Genomic DNA, 18,456 nt, shown 5'->3' with positions numbered 1-18,456 from the left:
TCCTAGGCCTTTCCTTTTCCCGAGTCGTAGTTCTTATACCACTTACTTAGTATATGGTTTTACGTGCCCCTAGGGCCTAACTGTAAATTGTGCTATTTAAAGTATTTCTAAGTGTAACTGGTTATGTGCTTTTGCCTCTGACCTCATAAAGAGTTCAGAGGAGTGTGTTAGGATATATATAAAATATATATGTATTTATTCACTGTGTGGTGTCCTTTCATTTGATATTCAAGGGGTTACATATGGTAAAACAGCTGGCTTTACACGCCCTCAAGAGTCTTTTAGCCTAAGCTTGTTCTGTCCACGCTACCACTAGGATAGCTGGTCTAGAAGGTTGACTTACAACCATCACCATAAGAGTTGTTTGGACTGGTGCAAGGTGTTCACTAGAATAGTGAACATCATATACCAGGCCAACTTCTCACAACGCCGACGTCAGTTTTGTTCGGAGAACTTTTCCACGCCACAACGCGGAGCCATCACAAACAAAGAGAATATGGGAACATTTTGTGAAAAAAAAAATCAGATAAACAGAAAGGGAAGAAATGAATGGTGAGGAATAGCACCATCCAGGAGAATGCCAGGCACTGTGGCACCGAAAGTCATAGAAGGGAAGAGCAGAGCACAGCCACTGCGAAGTAGCCCTGCAAGCAAATATGACATTGTCCCTGGGGGCAGAAAAGCATGTGAAAAACATCACAGCGGACTAAAGAGGCCTGCAACCCCAGCCTATAAACAGTGAGGGACAACAAGGCCAGAACAGAAGAGTTACGACAATTTACCCCAAGACAACACCAGCAAGGAGAGGCGCATTCCCTGTAAAGAGCTAAGGGTCGAGGCACAGCCAAGAGACCCCAACTCAGAAGTGCAGAGGAGTCAAACATTTCAAGCAACGAAAAAGGGAGAAGAGCATGAGTAGGCCCCACACTGGAAGACCTGGGTGCAGGGACGCAGAAGTACCCATGAACCCACCAACCAATCACCAGAAAGGAAGCAGTGGGACAGAACGAGCATCCCACTAGGGAGGAAGTGAAAAAGGGCACTCGCAGAAGACAAAACTATCAGGAGACAGGCGAGTGCAGAAGACCAAGCTGAAGGTCCTTTTTTTTTTATTCCTCATATACCAGATAGGGGACATTCTAGATGAGGAACCCCCCCCCCCCCCCCCCCCTCTCCTACTTTTTTGATTTTCCGGCTTAGATGTTCGAGACCCAAAGAGAGAGAGAAAGGGGTAACCTCTCTAGCCTTCACTGTTTGCTCAATCCGCTCCAATCTTATTTACCTGGAAAGCCCTTGGTTAGATTAGAGATAGAGCCCCAACAGTGCCCAAGTCAAATCATCGGAATGCTCTTATCTATTCCGCCATGCCATGAGGGCCGCCCAGATCTTATCACCACTAGAGCTGTCACAGGCCATGTCTGATTTGCTTGTATAAACAATATGTTTCAAACAATCTGAAAAAGTGGGCGCTTTCTCATCCCTCCAGGCCCTGCAGATTTCCTGCCTTGCTAATAACATCACATAGAAGATGAATTTAGACGCCATGTCATCAAGATGATACTCCATGATTAGCCCAAACAAAATTACCCTCGCAGTGATCACAAATTGCATGTCCAGTACTTCAGTGATAAATTCACCCATTTTGGACCAGTAATTTACAATCTACAAACATGTGACAGTCATCGGCGGCAGGGAGTCTGCACCTTGGACAACAGTATTCTGTGTTCGTGATTTTGGCTAATTTTTTGGGTGAGATGTATACTCTATACAAAGTAAACAGGTGTTTCCTTTTGAGTGGAGCTTGCTTGACTACTGCATGTAACATCTTAAAGGAATCCACCCACAAATCTTGTAAATTATTATGATCCAGATCTGCAGCATCACATCATGTCTTTTGGAGTTCGGTCTCTGTCACTCCCTCTGCCTCCATCATGGCCCAATACCAAAAGGATAGCTCCTTTTTCCATCTCCCCTTTCTGTTCACAGAGTCGAACTTTGAATTCAATGCACCAGTCACCCATGACCTAGTAGCCCACCATCCCGACAGATAATACTTAAACCTGGTGAGGCTTCTACCTGTCAATCTGGAGAGTGATTCCCAGTCCATAAACTGAGTTATTTTGTAAATCTCGCCAGTGTGTTATGCCGGCTAATTTAAGGGGACGTGCTAATTGGTCCTTAAGGCACTCGAGGGTGCCTGGGAAGCATAATAAGGAATTCCCAGCTTTTTTCTAAAGAATACCCAATTTTTCAAAGCTGCGCCCAAATTCTTTAGCCTCACTTTCCTGTAGGAGTCCCCGAATTTAAACACAAAATATAAATGCCCTTGAGGGATACCTTGTAATATCCCTGAAACAAACGGCCTAAGGAAGATGTGTCAGCCTTGTCAGCCAATAGCCTAAAATCTTTAAACTGGAAAGAGTGGCAATAAATAAGTAGATCTGGCAAGGCTAACCCTCCTGATTTTAGTTTTCTCCTTAATTTCTTCCAGGAGATTCTTGGTGACTTTGCATTACAAATGAATGAGCCTATTTTCCCCTGCATTTTGGCTATGTCTTTCGGACTGAACGTTAACGGTATTGAGTTGAACAGGAAGGTGATTTTAGATAAAATAACCATTTTTATTAAGTTCACTCTTCCAAAAATATTCAGTGGGAGACCAGACCAACGTTGTAAGAGGCCACAGACCTCCTTATACACTAAAATTTATTTTAGATATCTCTGATATCTTGAGCTAAATGAACTCCCAGATATCTCATCCGTGATTTAACTCCCGGGAACTCCACTTCCTGGTTCCACTGCATAAGCTCAGTTTTCCTGTATTTATTTTGTAGCCTGAGATCTCCCCAAAGGCTTCTGCCTGGTCAAAAAGTCTAGGAATTGCCTCTTCAGGATTGGAGGTAAACATTAAAAGATCGTCGGCATATAAAGCGAATTTTAACGCTAAATCTGCGATATTAAAAAGTTTAATTAAGGGGTCTGATCTCAACTGAATAACAAAGGGTTCAATATATAAAGTAAACAAAAGCGGGGAGAGGGGACACCCCTGCCTGGTTCCACGGGATATTTGAACTCAATCCGTAAGAAGACCATTAACAAGAATTTTAGCCTTGGGGTTTAAGTATAATGATCGAATCGACGATATAAAATTTATTGGGATGCCAAATCCAGCTAGTGCTTCCCATAAGTAAGACCAATTGACTTGGTCAAAAGCCTTTTCGGCATCAATGGCCACTATGGTCAAAGGAGACTTCTCGTCGGTGGCAACGTCTATAGCAGCAATAGCCTGAAACGCAAGTTCATTCAGTTGCCTACCCGGCATAAAGCCCCTCTGATCCTCATGCACCACCGATTTAATAACTTTAGCCAATCTCGCCGCCAGAACCCCCGCAAAGATTTTATAATCGGTATTCAGCAGCGAGATTGGCCGATAGGACTCAATTATCAGAGGGTCTTTATTGGGCTTTAATATCAAGGCAACTGTGGCTTCTGACCAGGTTTGTGGAACAGTCTCACCTGTAAGGTGTATTTTATTAAATAAAGTTGTGAGAGCAGGAACAACTGTATCTGGGCTTACTTGATATATTTCAACATGAAGCCCGTGTGGACCCGCTGCTTTACCCTTCGCCATTCTTTTTATTTGATTATATACTTCTCCCTCTTCCTTAGCTGAACTCAAAAAGGCCCTATCTGTCTCCGTTAAATGAGGTACCTCTAGCTGTTTTAACCAGTTTTCTGCTCTTTCTGCTCTTTCAGATAGAAGATCACTGCTCTCTGCATATAGCTTTGACATATAGGTTTTGGCTTCCTCCGCGATTTGACCATTGTCATATGATATAGCCCCTGTACTATGTATAATAAGTCCTCTAATTTGGTTTCTGGTCCTATCTGACCTCGCCTTCCATGCAAGGAGACGTCCACATTTTTCCCCATAAGAAGTTTTGCAGTTTGCTCACGTCCCACCTATCTTTAATTATCTTATCAAGATTTGCCCGATAATCTGCTTTCAAACAATCCAACGCATGCAGTATAGCCTCAAGGTCTGTTCGCTGGTCTAATGAGGCTTGTTGCAGCTGCTGTTCTTTCTGTTTTATTTTGGAGAGAGAGTCTGCCTCTGCTTTTTTTCTATCTTTATTTCTCTTGGTCGTTATAGCAGTTAGTATCCCCCCTCAGGAAGGACTTAAAGGCCTCCCAAACAATTTGATCGCGGGCAGTGCCACTATTGAACCTAAAATACTCATCTATTTGTATTACTAAGTCATCTTTTACTTCCTCTTTTTGTAGTATTGACCTATCGAGGGTCCACCTTCTTATTTGTGCTCCCTGTGTGAGTTTAATAGTTAACTCGACCATAGAATGGTCTGATAAGAGAGCTGGGATATATGTGATAGAGTCTACCCCCGTAAATAATACCTGATCGATAAGAAAAAAGTCTATTCGTGAGTGATGCCTACATCTGTGGCTATAAAAAGAATAGTCTCTGCTTTTAGCATTTTTGACCATCCACACATCCAAAAGATTGAAATCTTTCATAATATCTTTAAGCTCAGTTTTCATTTAGTGTGGGCGAGTAATCATTGCCCTAGAGGTGCGGTCCAGGGTTGCATCAAAAACTAAATTAAAATCACCTCCCAAGATAACAGGTACATTAAAATCAGAGAGACTAGATTTCAGGCTCAACAAGAACTCTGGGCAATCTCGGTTGGGGCCATAATATACTGCACATGTCAGCTGAAGACTATCTACCACTAGCGACGCAGTCAACCATCTTCCTGAAGAATCCGTCTCGTACTTCTCTACTCTGATCCTGCTATTCACCCGGATTATTATCGCCTCCCCTCTGGTATTCCCACTTTGGTTAGAGCAGAGAAGATCCTGGATCCAACCTTGTTTTCTAAAGGCTATCTTGCATTCTTGTGACACAGAGGAGGAACATGGCGGCGGGCTGACGCCGGCTGCAGAAGCTCCGTTCCTGACCTGGAGATGCCGGTAAAGTTACGTGCCCTACAAGTCCCCCTAAAACGAAGAAAATGGTGAGGATGCAGTGACTTCGTTTCTTTGGTGCATAAATATGAGTTACTGAAACTCAGCATCTTTTTTTTTTAATTGTTACGTTTTTTTCGACACCTGAGGCCGGTGCTCCGTCGAGCACTAGGACCCTGAGGACCTCGGATGAGCGTCTGTGTGCGAACGCCAGTAGAGCTGAACGCAAGGAACAACGAAGCGAGATTCGGCAGCTGTGGGAACCCGGCGAGTCTGTGGCGAAGAATCCGGGCTGCATCAGCAAAGGTTTACCCTCGACCCACAAATTGTACAGCGAATTACATTCAACTTAGATTGGAGTCACCACATACACGGTCAGTAAGGTGGGGGCGGGGGGGGGGATTACTCGTGGTGGGCTAAAAGTAAGCTTCATCCTGGAAAGCGGGTAATGCGGGTGATGTGCGAGCTGCTGTGAGAGGTAATTGGCCAGACCTAGGGGGTGTAGGGATGGACATTGTGGCAGAGAAGTCCCCCCCCACCATACTGGAAGATTGCCCCACCAGACAAAGTACAAAGGAAGGGGAAAACAATTACTGAGGTTAGCGAGTGTGGGACAGACAAGGTGGTCAGGGGTCAGGCGGGGAAAGCATACTCGGCACCCCCGGCAGCTAGGAATAGATATCAGCTTCGTTCTCAGCCAGAAAAGGAACAGCTCTACCTTGCTGTCCACACAGGGTGCGTAGTTCCTCGGACCCCACGACAGAAAAAGAGGGAGAGGAAGGAGAGAAGCAAGACAGACGAGATTAGGAAAGGTAAAAGTAGTTCTACCGTATTAAAACCTGCTCCTTCACTGAAGTCTTATTTCAAGATAATGGAGAAGATAACGGCCTCTAAATCTCCCCCCTCTATCTGTACCACAGCAGTTGCCAGTCCGCATAAAGTCTCTAACCAGGTAGAGGCACAGATTGATTCACAGACTCTCCCAACTGTACGCCCCAAGGAACTGGTCAAACTAGTAAATAGGTATACTCCGTTGCTATCAGAACCAGAGACGGACTTAGAAGCAGGGGTTGGTGATTCCCGACTCAGCTTGGAGGTCGAAGGGAGTATAGAGGAGAGCTCTACTTCCCAGCAACAAGTGGAGTCTAGCTCTCAGCCCCCTGTTCAATTAGTCGATGATAATAACGCTGAAAACAATACAGGAGTGGTCCTTGTGGGGGAACAATCAAGAGGAAATGAGAGTAATCAACTTGAGAGCCTCCTGCGGTCTTTACGCGAAGACTTATTGGTAAAACTACTCCCCAAATTTGAAATCTCAGAGGGGAATCATAAAGAAATTGCTGAGAAACTTACTAGTTTAGAGAGCAAGCTAGATGACATTTGTACCAGGACCGAGGTGCTGGAAGGAGAAGGGGTTAATCTCTCGAGGGTCTCTCAGGCCCATTCAAAAACTATTTCCGAGCGTAAAGAACAGAATAGGACTCTACAACTGGACATGGAGCAGTTAGAGATTCACGCTAGGAGGAACAATTAAAAATTCCTGATGATACCGGAAGGGGCAGAAAACGGCGATGTGAAGTCCTGGATTTGCAAATTGATGAGAGGGGGTGCTAAAAGACAGACCTATTTACAACAAGGGGTGGTGATGGACAGAGTCTCTGAATTAAGCAGAATACTCTCACCCAGTCAAGAGATCAGGGCTAGATCCAACACCGTTTTTTAGCTCATTGCACCATCCCAGTTTCAGAACCCGGCTGTATGCAAATTAGTCTGTCCCTGGCCCAGTGCATCATGGGAACAGGGCAGACCAGACTACAAAAGCCAATTCTTACACTGGGAAGGAAACAAGCTTCCGGGGTCCACCACCCCCTTTTCTGAATCATTTTGTCCACCATAAGCGTGGAAGGGTATACTCAGACATGAGTCCCTTGCTCACTGCTCCATCAGGATTCAAGCAAGCCGGGCCGAAGACGCATATAGCCAGGTTCTGAGCTGGGATGGGGCAGTGTGCTAAATAACGGTGATGGATCAAGCCCTGATCTTTGGACTGGGTAAGAGTGGTCTGCTTAATTCAGACACTCTGTTCATCACCACCCCCTTTTCTGAATCATTTTGTCCACCATAAGCGTGGAAGGGTATACTCAGACATGAGTCCCTTGCTCACTGCTCCATCAGGATTCAAGCAAGCCGGGCCGAAGACGCCTGGAATGGCAGAAACCGGTCCCCGGAAGCTTGTCTCCTTTCTGGTGAAGAATTGGCTTGGTAGTTTGGTCTGCCCTGTTCCCATGATGCACTGGGCCAGGGACAGACTAATTTGCATATAGCCAGGTTCTGAGCTGGGATGGGGCAGTGAGCTAAATAACGGTGATGGATCAAGCCCTGATCTTTGGACTGGGTAAGAGTGGTCTGCTTAATTCAGACACTCTGTTCATCACCACCCCCTTTTCTGAATCAAAAGACAGACCTGACATCGATCTTGAGAGTGAGATCCAGCGGGCACACAGAGATCCATTAAGACAGCATCCAGACAGGAAGGCCCAGAGGAAGATTCTGGTGAATTTTCATACATTCACGGTAAAGGAGTTGATCCTAGTCAGGGCCTTGGTTGACTCATCTCTCCATATTGATTCCACTAAATATCTTATTTGTTCGGACGTAGGTAGAGTGACTGCCCAAAGACAGTGGGAGTTGGGTTCTCGTATGTCTGATTTAAGGAGTCAAGGAGCACAGGTGATGAGATTCCCCGCAGCGCTACGGGTGGTATGGAGAAATAATACGTACAATTTCCCCTCCACTCAGGAGGTTGATACTTTTTTAACAAACATGAAAGAGGCACAACATTAGGTACTTCACGGTCAGATGATTGTAGGGAACATATATATTGCAAACTTACTCGAATGAGTACATATTTGTCCATACCATGCATAAGAGGAAAATATACAAAAAAATAAAAATTAAATAAATAAATAAATAAATAAATGCGCTCGGGACACTGGGGTATCATTTCTTATAGTTAGTGGCACAGGTTATATATAGTTCACACAATTTTTAGAGGTAGAACCCAGGTTGGGGCTAGGGCTTCCAATAGGCAATAAAATCGCCAAGATTCACAAGGGGGGGTTCCTCAAGGGGGGTGGTGTGGGGTGGAGGGGGATAGGGTAGATAAAGAGAAGAATTAATCCTCATATAGCCAAGAATGTTAATAAGAACGTGAGGCAATTCTTTAGAGTCAATCGGGTCAAGGTCTCCATTGAATTAGGTACAAAAGGTCAAACCTTATGACGAATATTTCAAATAAAATTAAAGTAGTGAGCTGGAACGTCAATGGTTTGAGGGAGGGTAGGAAGCTCAGCAGAATCTGTGAATTTTTTAAGAAATCGGGGGCTCACATCTGTCTTTTAGAAGAAACCCATCTTGAATCACAAGAATGCAAGATAGCCTTTAGAAAACAAGGTTGAATCCAGGATCTTCAAGCTGAAGGTCCTTGCAGAACAGAGGAAGGGCGGGTCGTGAAGGAATCTGTGGCTAGAATCGTCTCTACCAAATACATTGTTACCGAAGGTAAGTAACTTGTACATCTGATAGAGACTACTAGCCGCAGATTCCTTAATATAGAATAGATACCCTAGCCATACCCAGAAGGGAGGAGAGCCTGCGAGAGAGCCTCCCAGTAGGAAGAAACACAGGTCCCCAGCAGGGAATATGTAATAGGGACATGGACAGCCCGGCCCCCACCAAGCAGAAGGAAGCAAGGACGAGGCAAAGGGAGGTCAGGACACACCAAGCCCAGCCAAGGTACCAGGGACATCCGCCAGAAAGCCCCAGAGGGACAGAACGGCAGAGGAGTACTGAGGAAGAAAGGAATCACTCCAAACTAAGGAGAAGAGGTAGAAATGGAGGCAAAGCCCTCCACAGGAGAAAACACAGTGAAGGGGACAGCTGAACCAGCCTTAGCCTCGACTCAGCAGACAAGGCAGGAACGGCTCCACAGTCAAGAAAGGCAGGCGTGAGAAGAAAGAACAAGAGGCAGGAGAACAAGGGCACACGCCAAGGCTCCTGGCTGTGGACCAGAAAGAGCAGGCGTGCGCAGCCGGCAAGTACCATGAAGCCGACAGCCCAGACCAAGCCAAGCGCAAGACGTAGGCCAAAGCTAGGGAAATCCAGAACAATCCCTAAAGGGAGACCATTCCTGTGAGAAGTTGGCCTGATGTGCAGTGTTCACTATTCTAGTGATCACTATATATCAGTCCAAACAACCCTTATTGATGATTGGTTGTAAGTCAACCTTATAGACCAGCTATCCTAGTAGCATGGATACGAGCAGTCTAAGGCTAAGACTCTAGAGGGCGTGTTAAGCCAGCTGTTTTACCATCACATTACCCCTTGAACACCCAGTGAAAGGACACCACACAAGTGTTATGAAAATAAACAGTGTATTTATTAGAATCACAACAACCCTGTACTCTTTATGAGGACAGGGTGCTAAGCACACAACAAAACTCTTATGAAAATACTTAAGTTAGCACGTTATACACAAATGCCCGAGGGGCACGAAAAACCATATACTTAAAAAGTGGAATGCGAAATTACTAGCAGGTAAGTACAGTACTAATAGGCTTTGGAATCGCTAGGACTTAACTAGGGAATCGTTAGATTACTTCTAGGAGACCTAGGGGACTCACGCGGGATGCGGGACAAAGTCTATGGAGGCTAGTAAAGGCAAAGTTAGTGTTCACGGGCGAACCCGACCTGGTAGGAAGAAAACGACAGTGGATCCTGACCCTAGGATAGTGAGGCTATGCTGGGACACCGGAGTGCCGAAGTTACCTAGCCCAGGGGCTGCAGCTGCATAGGTCTGAAAAGACGTCGGGAATCTCGTTGCCGGACCAGGAGCCTGGAAGAAGGAAGTTGCTGGCAGGCGACCAGTGAAGAAAAGTTCGATGGATCCAAGCCTGGATCAAGGAAGAAGAAAACCTGAAAGCAGAGGGGACCAAGTTCTTGAATCACTAGCCAGTGATTAAGTGGGCACCAGGATGGCACCGGGCGAAGTCACCGCAGTCAGGTGAGTGGGCGCTGCTGGGCTTTGCAGTCTCTCGGACCAGGAGGCGTTGTCGGCGACCAGGATGGAGGTGCGAGCTGTCCCACGAAGGTTCTTGCTGTCGACGTCGCTGGACCCAGGATTGGGCAACAAGTCTTGGCAAATGCAAGGCCCACGCGGTGGACCTAAAATGGCGTCTTAGCCGGACCAGGAGGGTCCAGGGTACTTCTCCGATGGAGGGAAGCAAGGGCCAGTCTGGAGCAACCAGACTAGCAGCAGTGATGTCGTCGGGCGTCGTTCAGAAGGCCACCAGCCAGCGGGCTAGTAGCCAAACAACGCGGTGAGCAGCAAAAAGCAGAAGGGCCCCACGCAGATCGTGGAGATGCTGGGGGGCTGCACTTCGGTGCTGGAGCTGCTCAGGGTCGGGGCGTCTCGGACCCCAAAGCACTCACCAGGAAATTACTCGGCGGGCTTGCTGGAAAGAAGTCGTGCAGTCTTGAAGATGGCCGGTCCCTCGAGGTCTCGTCACACCCACGAATCTCAGCGTGACTGATGATGTAGGTAGAGGTCAGAGGTGCCAGGGAAGCCGGTTCTCGTCGAGCTGGGCAGTCTTGATCCGGAGGAGAGACTTGCAGCAGACCGCAGTGTTCTTAAGATGGTGCCTGCGGATGCAGGGTGACTACTCCTTAGTCACAAGGGAGAAATCTTAGGAAGAAGTCTTGAGTTCCTTTCGTGGAAAGTAGTTTCAGGATTCAAAGATGATCTGATTTGGAAGGGGGCCAGTTCCTACCTTTATCCTGTAAAAAGGGGCTGGCACGCGACTAAGTCCTGCCCTAGGGGTGGGACTAGGAGGGGGGTGGTTACACCCACTTCCTTGGCGGGCTTTTCCCCAGCACTGGGTCTGGAGTGACCCTGGAACTGGTTCCAGCCAGCCTATGCACAGTGAGCACCGGGGTGCCACGTGCAGTCACCTTCCTCTAAAGCCCTGCCTACCTACAATACACAAAACCCTGTCTGGGACGGTGCTGGCACCGCCCCTGGCAGGAAACCCTTAGTCCTTATCTCCTGCTCTGGGAGGACTCCCAGCAGCAGGAGGGCAGACTTGTGTCTCGGTGGCAGCATCCATTTTGTGGAGCTGAGGCTCTGTTTGACTTTAACCGGGGTTAGGGGTTACATACATGTCGTGTCCCTCTAGAAGGGTGGAATGCTAACCCCGTCGCCAGAATTGGCGAGGGGTTACTATTCCAATTCGTATGACACCTTACTCGACATGTTTTGATAAAGCGATACCAGAGTTGGCATATAACCGCGAGGATTATAATGCACTTAAGAGTATATGGTATGCGATATCATGGAAACGGCTAAGGGATGGATCCCGAAAGCCGCAGACAGGCCCAGCTCATGCCAGAGCACCATCTCACACGATTCCAAGCACTCTGCCTTCAGGATTGTTAAGGCCTGCCATAGGAGTGACTGATAGGGGATCTGTGTGTCCATTTTAGGGTTAGATATAGGTATACTATATCTAAAGCAAAGGGTGAGTACACCACCTTGCCCCAGCTGTCGTGCAGCCAGTTGTGTCAGTTTAGTTAGTCAGCCCAGGGGTGGCATAATACATGCTTCAGCCCCTGGGAGACTTCTGGGTACACCTCAGCCCTGGGTACAGGGACTTGGAGAGGGCCCAGTGCCAATTCAGTACCTGAGTACAATTTGGATAGAGAGAACAGCTAGGCTGTGGGTCTGATTAGCAGGCCCACAGCCAGGGAAAGTCGTAAACCAGTGCAGCAAAAAGCAAAAAATCTGGGTGATCATAGGATTGCAGACCCTACTCTCCTACAATTCCAGACATAAACCGACACACGAAAAGATGTGGGACCAGCCAGAAGAGGAGAAATACACAGGTCAGACTAAAGCTGTCAACCAGAACACCGGAAAATACCAGGAAATCCTATCCCCCCTGGAACACCAGACAAGAGGACCAGGCCGAAACGCCGGACAAAAAAGGCGGAAACACCACAGCACAACGCCGCAGACGGCATGCCAAAGCTGGTAATGCGATGCAGCGGATACTGAAAATGACAGAACCTGGAGAAACGCAAGCTACGCCCAGACAAAGATCAAAGACACCGCATCAGCTGTATACAGCGACGCCAAGAAAGGCAAGGAACCCGCAAAGGGGAGTTCACGCCCTCCCATCGCTTGACAGAGCTATACAATAGCTACAAGTACCCCACTTAGGGTAAGACACGTCCCAGGACAAAAACATAAGGACCTGCGGTTAGAACTACAGACTGCTTATCAATCAGTTAAAAAATACACAATAGCCAGAGGGGCTGTACCAGCAGCCAACAGTAGAGAGGGGCCAACCTAGGGACCCCAAATGCACGTCAAACCACACTGAACACACAGATAAGCCAATCAAAATACCAGATTCCAGGAAAAAAGTGGGATAACGCCTCCCATCAAGCCCCGGAAGATCAACAAGCCAAGCTTACGGAGGTGAGCAGGACGGAGCCCTGCAAGGAGACCTTGAAAGGTTGAGTCCGCGTGGGTGTTACACAAAAGAACCCCATCAAAGGGCAGGTCACCCAGACGCTCCCTAATATTCTCAGGAAAAACACCTTCCCGCAACCAAGCATGGCGACAAAGCCACAGAACTGGCCATAGCACGGCCGAGAGCATCGGCAACATCCAAGGCCGCGTGGATAATAAACGCAGCCAACTCCCGACCATCCAACACATGGTGCCGTAGATCAGCACGGGCACCTTCATGGGAGACGCGAGACAGAAGGGACTCCACAGAATCCCACAGGCTGGAGGTAGTCCTGGCCAACACACAAAGTGTGCTGAGCATTCGCAAAGCAGCACTGGAGGAAGCGAAGATGTTACGCCCCCATGAATCCAACCACCGGGCTTCCCGTGACGGAGGAACCAACACCAAAGGCAAGAAAGGAAAAGCAGTCTGCAGAAGAGGGCCTTTAATAGATGGTGGAAAGAAAGGCAGACTGGATAGTGTGGAGCAGGAGGGTGGTGGTGTAGGAGCAGCTGAGGTACCAGATCACCCGTGGCAGGACACCCCAAAGCCCCCAGAAGAGAGTTGTGGAGCGATGCTTCGTATGGAAGAAGCAGCTCCCATCCACCAGAGCCCTGGTGGACTACTTCCAACAGATTATCGGTAGGGAATGGGGTGGCTGTGAGAAGTTGGCCTGATACAAAGTGATCACTAGAATAGTGAGCACTATATATCATACCAAACAACCCTTATTGATGATTGGTTGTAAGTCAACCTTTCAGACCAGCTATCCTAGTAGCATGGACACTAGCAGTCTTCAGGCTAAACTCTAGAGGGCGTGTTAAGCCAGCTGTTTTACCATCACATATACCCCTTGAACACCCAGTGAAAGGACCCCACACAAGTTGTTATAAAAATATAGGATATTTATTAATAACAGTTCTACCCTGAACTCTTTATGAGTCAGGGAGCTAAGCACAATACAAAACTCTTACGAAAATACTTCAAGTTGCACAATTTACACAAATGCCCGAGGGTCACGAAAAACCATATACTACAAAAGTGGAATGCGAAATACTAGCAGGTAAGTAACAGGATCCAGAGGCTTCAGGATCGCTAGGACTACACTACTGAACCCTAAGGTTAGGAGCAGGAGGCCTAGGGAGATCGGGTGCAGAGTGTGCACTCTCACGCGGGATGCGGGAAGAAGTCTATGGATGCTAGATTTCGTAAAGTTAGTGTTATCGGACGAATCCGACCAGTTAGGCTGAAAACGAAAAAGGATCTGGACACTTAGATAGTGAACCTACGTGGGAGCACCGAAATGCTCGAGTTACCTAGCCCAGGGGCTGCGGCTGCATAGGGTTCAAAAGACATCGGGAATCCTCGTTACAGTCTATGGAGCCTGAAAGAAGAAGTTGCTGGCAGGCGACCAGTGATGAAGATCGATGGGATCCAAGCCTGGATCGGAGTTGAAGATGACCTGAAAGCAGAGGGGACTCAGTTCTTAATCACTAGCCAGTGATCAGATGGGCACCAGGATGGCACCGGATGAGGGCACCTCGACCAGGTGAGTGGGCGACGCTTGGCTCTGCAGTCTCTCGGACCAGGAGGCGTTGTCGGCGACCAGGATGGAGGGGCGAGCTGTCCCACGAGGGTGTCTGCTGTCGGCGCTGCTGAAACCAGGATTGGAGCAACAAGCCTTGGCAAAGGCAAGCCCACGCGGTGGACTCAAGATGGCGTCTGGAGTGGACCAGGAGGGTCCAGGGTGCTCCTCTGTTGGAGGGGAGCAAGGGCCAGTTTGGAGCAACCAGACCAGCGATGGAAGTGTCATGGTTCGTCGTCAGGAGGGCTACAAGCCAGCAGGCAAGTGGCCGGACAACGCGGTGAGCAGCAAAGAGCAGAAGGGCCCCACGCAGATCTCGTGGATGCTGGGGGGCTGGACTTCGGTGCTGGAGCTGCTCAGGGTTAGGGCTTCTCAAACCCCAATGCACTTACTCGAGGGTCTCTCGGGGGTCGTGCTGGTGAAGCGTCGTGCAGGTCTTGAAGATGGCCGGTCCCACGGGTCTCGTCGCACCCACGAATCTCAGCTGTGCTGGATGATGTAGGTAGAGGTCAGAGATGGAGGGAAAACCGGGTCTCGTCGAGCTGGGCAGTCTTGATCCGGAGGATGGACTTCAGCAAACCGCAAGAGCTTCGATGGTGCCTGCTGGTGCAGGGTGGCTACTCCTTAGCCACAAGGGAGAGTCTTCAGAAGAGTCAAGAGTTCCTTTCGTGGAAAGTAGTTTCAAGATCCAAGATTATCTAATTTGGGAAGGGGGCCTGCTCCTATCTTTATACTAAGAAAAGGGGCTGGCACGCGACTAAGTCCTGCCCTATGGGTGGGACTAGGAGGGGGGTGGTTACACCCCTCTCCTTTGTCCGGTCTCTCCCCAGCTCAGGGGCTGGTGTGCCCCAGGAACTGGTTTGAGCCGGCATATGCACAGTGAGCACCGGGGTGCCACTTGCAGTCACCTTCCTTTCAGCCCTGCCTACCTGGGATACACAAAATCCTGTCTGGGATGGTGCTAGCACCGCCCCTGACAGGAAACCCTTTGTCCAGGCCTCCGTTGCTGGAAGGACTCCCAGCAGCAGGAGGGCAGACTTGTGTCTCGGTGGCAGCATCCATTTTGTGGAGCTGAGGCTATGTCTGACTTTAACCGGGATTCACAGTTACATACATGTCGTGTCCCTCTAGAAGGGTGGAATGCTAACCCCGTCGCCAGAATTGCCGAGGGGTTAGTATTCCAATTCGTATGACACCTTACTCGACATGTTTTGATAAAGCTATACCAAAGTTAGCATTTAACCGCGAGGATTATAATGCACTTAAGAGTATATGGTATAGCGTTATCATGGAACAGCTATTTGGACTTGGTTCCGCAAGCTGCAAACGGGCTCAGCTCATGCCAGAGCACCATCTCACATAATTCCAAGCACTCTGCCTTCAGGATTGATAAGGCCTGCCATAGGAGTGACTGATAGGAATATATGTGTCCATTTTAGGTTTAGATATAGGAATACTATATCTAAAGCAAAGGGTGTTTACACCACCTTGCCCCAGCTGTCGTGCAGCCAGTTGTGTCACTTTTGGATGGCCAGACAGGGGTGGCATAATACATGCTTCAGCCCCTGGTAGGCCCTGGGTACACCTATGCCCTGGATACACTTGCCTCCGTAGCGCGTCGCGGGGGAGAAAGCAATTCCTCCGTGGGTGAAGGCTGTAAACCAAGACATCTGTCCCAAATTCCAGCTGGAGGAATAAACGTCCAGCCCCTGATTAGTGGGGATTCACGGACAAGTGGGGTGCCTGAGAGGCCGCCAGGGAAGACGGAAAATCCGGCAGAGCAACCAACCACAAACTGCGGAAGAGGGGGTCCGAGGTTCGAGGCCGCGGGGACGGCGAGGAGCCCTTCCTAGAAGACGCCGGTGAAAAGGCAACGACGCGCAAGGCCTACCTAGACGACACCATATCCCCAAACCTGCATCTGAACTATTCGGGGGTGAAGCCGCCGGCGATTCCACGTTAGGCCCCACGCAAGGCAAGGGATACACGGACGTCTCAGGAGGAGGAGGGGGGTGCCAAAGAAGCCCGCAGAGCCGTAGCGTATGCTTTCATTTGGGCCCTAGTCACCCCAAAGTCAGGAAATGACGGATAGGGTGGAGACGGGCGAGGGCGCACATCCCAAGGGGAACCTGCGCCCTCTGCTGGACAAGGCCTCAGAGACAACCTGCAGGACCTACCAGCGGGTGAAAGACGCCCTTGGGGCTGTGGCGAAGGGCGATGCTGCAGTTGGAATCAGTGGCTCCTGGCTTCTGAGGTAGGGGACGGATGCTGGGACAACACCGACATGGACAAGCGAGCCAACAGCAATTTTATCCAGCGCTACCGCCAGGACTTCGGTTTGAGGTGCTGACAAGAGTCGCAGTCCTTAGAGTCATGGTGCTCGCCCAAACACCACATACAGATAGGGTGAGGGTCCGTCGCCGACATCTGACATGCACAAGTACACGTCTTGAAGCCCAAAGGCATTCGCACACTGTTACTCAACGCAAAGCATGAAAAGAAGGCCTGAAAACAGGCAAGGACACGATCAGGATCCGCATTGCATGCGGAAAAGAGAAAAATTGACGTCGGCACGCCGGGATGGGGCTTATATGACCTTGCAGACTATGTCAGGGTAGAGTCGTGTGGTACCACCGCCAGCGCCTAGAGATGATGTAGCAAAGAAAATTTTCCGGATCCAATTCTATGTTAAGGAATCTGCGGCTAGTAGGTCTCCATCGGATAAGTAGATTTCAGTTATGTTTCTTTTTTACACTTTATGCGTTATGTCTGCCTACCCAAGTCATTCAGAATATGTAAAGAATATTATATTCTTTGTATTCTTTTGTGTACTATTCGAGGGCTGCTCAATCTTCCAAACAATGTGTACAACTGCCATTACAAACATTCAGCTTGGATTCGTTATTAAATGGCTACGACTACTACTGCAACACCTTTCTGTTCAAAATGGGACGCGGATAAATACATTTGCAATGTGGAATTACTCTTGCACTTTTTTCAAAGCGTTTACTTCATAATGACATCTCTAAGCATGTATACACAGAAGTGTGATATTCAGAAGTCTAGACATTTCTTGATAGACAAACAATTATGTAATGCAATGTTTTTCTTTCATTAATAGGGGAATTTAATGAGTTCCGTGCATGGAACTGGACTCCATTTCACTCAGTCTGAAGGTGTAGTGTAAGTGTACAGTGAAACTATTCTCTACAACATCTGAATACAGGTCATCAGCCATTCTGTACCTTCATTTTTATTTGTTAAATTACTTGTCGTGGTCTGTAGACGAGATTTGTCCTGAGCGACCAGTGTCCCTTCCTTCAAACTGCTGGATGACATTTCTACAACAAATGCCAAAAAGAAAAATCGGTTTAAAAGAAAGAAATGCAACAAAATATAGAAAGTAAATTAATTTCAGAGATAACAGTCCACATTAAAGTTAATTGAATATATTGTTTACCAGAGAAATTATCTGCTAAAGACTAACATGTTTGCAACTGAGGGAACACCTTTAAATGCGTAGTTAAAACACCTGGTTGAGGTCTTATAAACGTTAGTCACTGCAATGCTGATGTGATGAGCTTCCTGCATGTCAGTCAGAAAGACTAGAATTTCAAGAGGTCCTCTGGATAGGCTTTAGATTTTAAGAGTTTTGTTTTTAAGATGGGCTTTTTATGTCTCACCTAAGCCATCGTGCATACGCTGCTCTGCGAGGCTTTAGTAAGGACTTTCCCCTCAAGACCACACACTTGTGTGTGTGCTTTTTTTTGGCTCACTGCTAATGATCTTTGCGTGCATCCTTCTAAGAAAGACTGCATGCAATTGGCCAAAGGCAGGTGCATGTCTCACCTTCTCTTTCCCCTGGCCTAGGAAGCTCGGGAGCGAGCAGCAGCGCCGTCAGTTTCCAATTATTGTGCCCGCGTCTCGCAGTCACGTTAATTGGAAACAGATGGCGGTCAGCGCTGGTCACGCTGGTTATCTTGCTGATATAATGTTGACAACAATGGATGCTTGGGACTAGAGCACAGCGACCAATCAGAGAACAGATGCCAATAGTGTGCAGCCAATGGGATAACTGGTCTTTTCAAAGGCAGAAGAAGCGCTCAGCATAGGTTATAGAGGCAAAGGTGTGTTTACCTTTTCATGGCTATTCACATAGTTTATCAGCTCTGCCAAGATTGCACAAAGGCTAATACCAGCGGCATTCTGAGCGTCCAATAGTAAATGATGAGGCTGTAATGCCATACGGCAATTCAACGAAGACCCAATTGCGGTCTAACGCATCCACGGCTGATGAGGAAGCGGAAACATTTTGGA

General features: G+C 48.1%; 1 protein-coding gene across 14 annotated transcripts in view; it reads right to left on the bottom strand.

Moving 5' to 3' along the window:
• TDRD6 (tudor domain containing 6) overlaps positions 1–18,456 on the bottom strand; it is a 2,679,339-nt gene that overhangs the window by 1,633,865 nt on the left and 1,027,018 nt on the right. For all 14 annotated transcript variants that reach the window (XM_078647669.1, XM_078647663.1, XM_078647665.1 and 11 more), the window contains one exon: positions 17,385–17,480. In XM_078647669.1, coding sequence (XP_078503795.1) covers positions 17,385–17,480 — 96 coding nt within the window. The remainder of the gene's footprint in view (positions 1–17,384; positions 17,481–18,456) is intronic.

The sequence above is a fragment of the Lissotriton helveticus genome, chromosome 6, assembly GCF_964261635.1.
Source record: "Lissotriton helveticus chromosome 6, aLisHel1.1, whole genome shotgun sequence".
Lineage (NCBI taxonomy): Eukaryota > Metazoa > Chordata > Amphibia > Caudata > Salamandridae > Lissotriton > Lissotriton helveticus.
The sequence above is the reverse complement of the archived record's forward strand: the minus strand, read 5'-3'. Positions and strand labels throughout refer to the sequence as shown.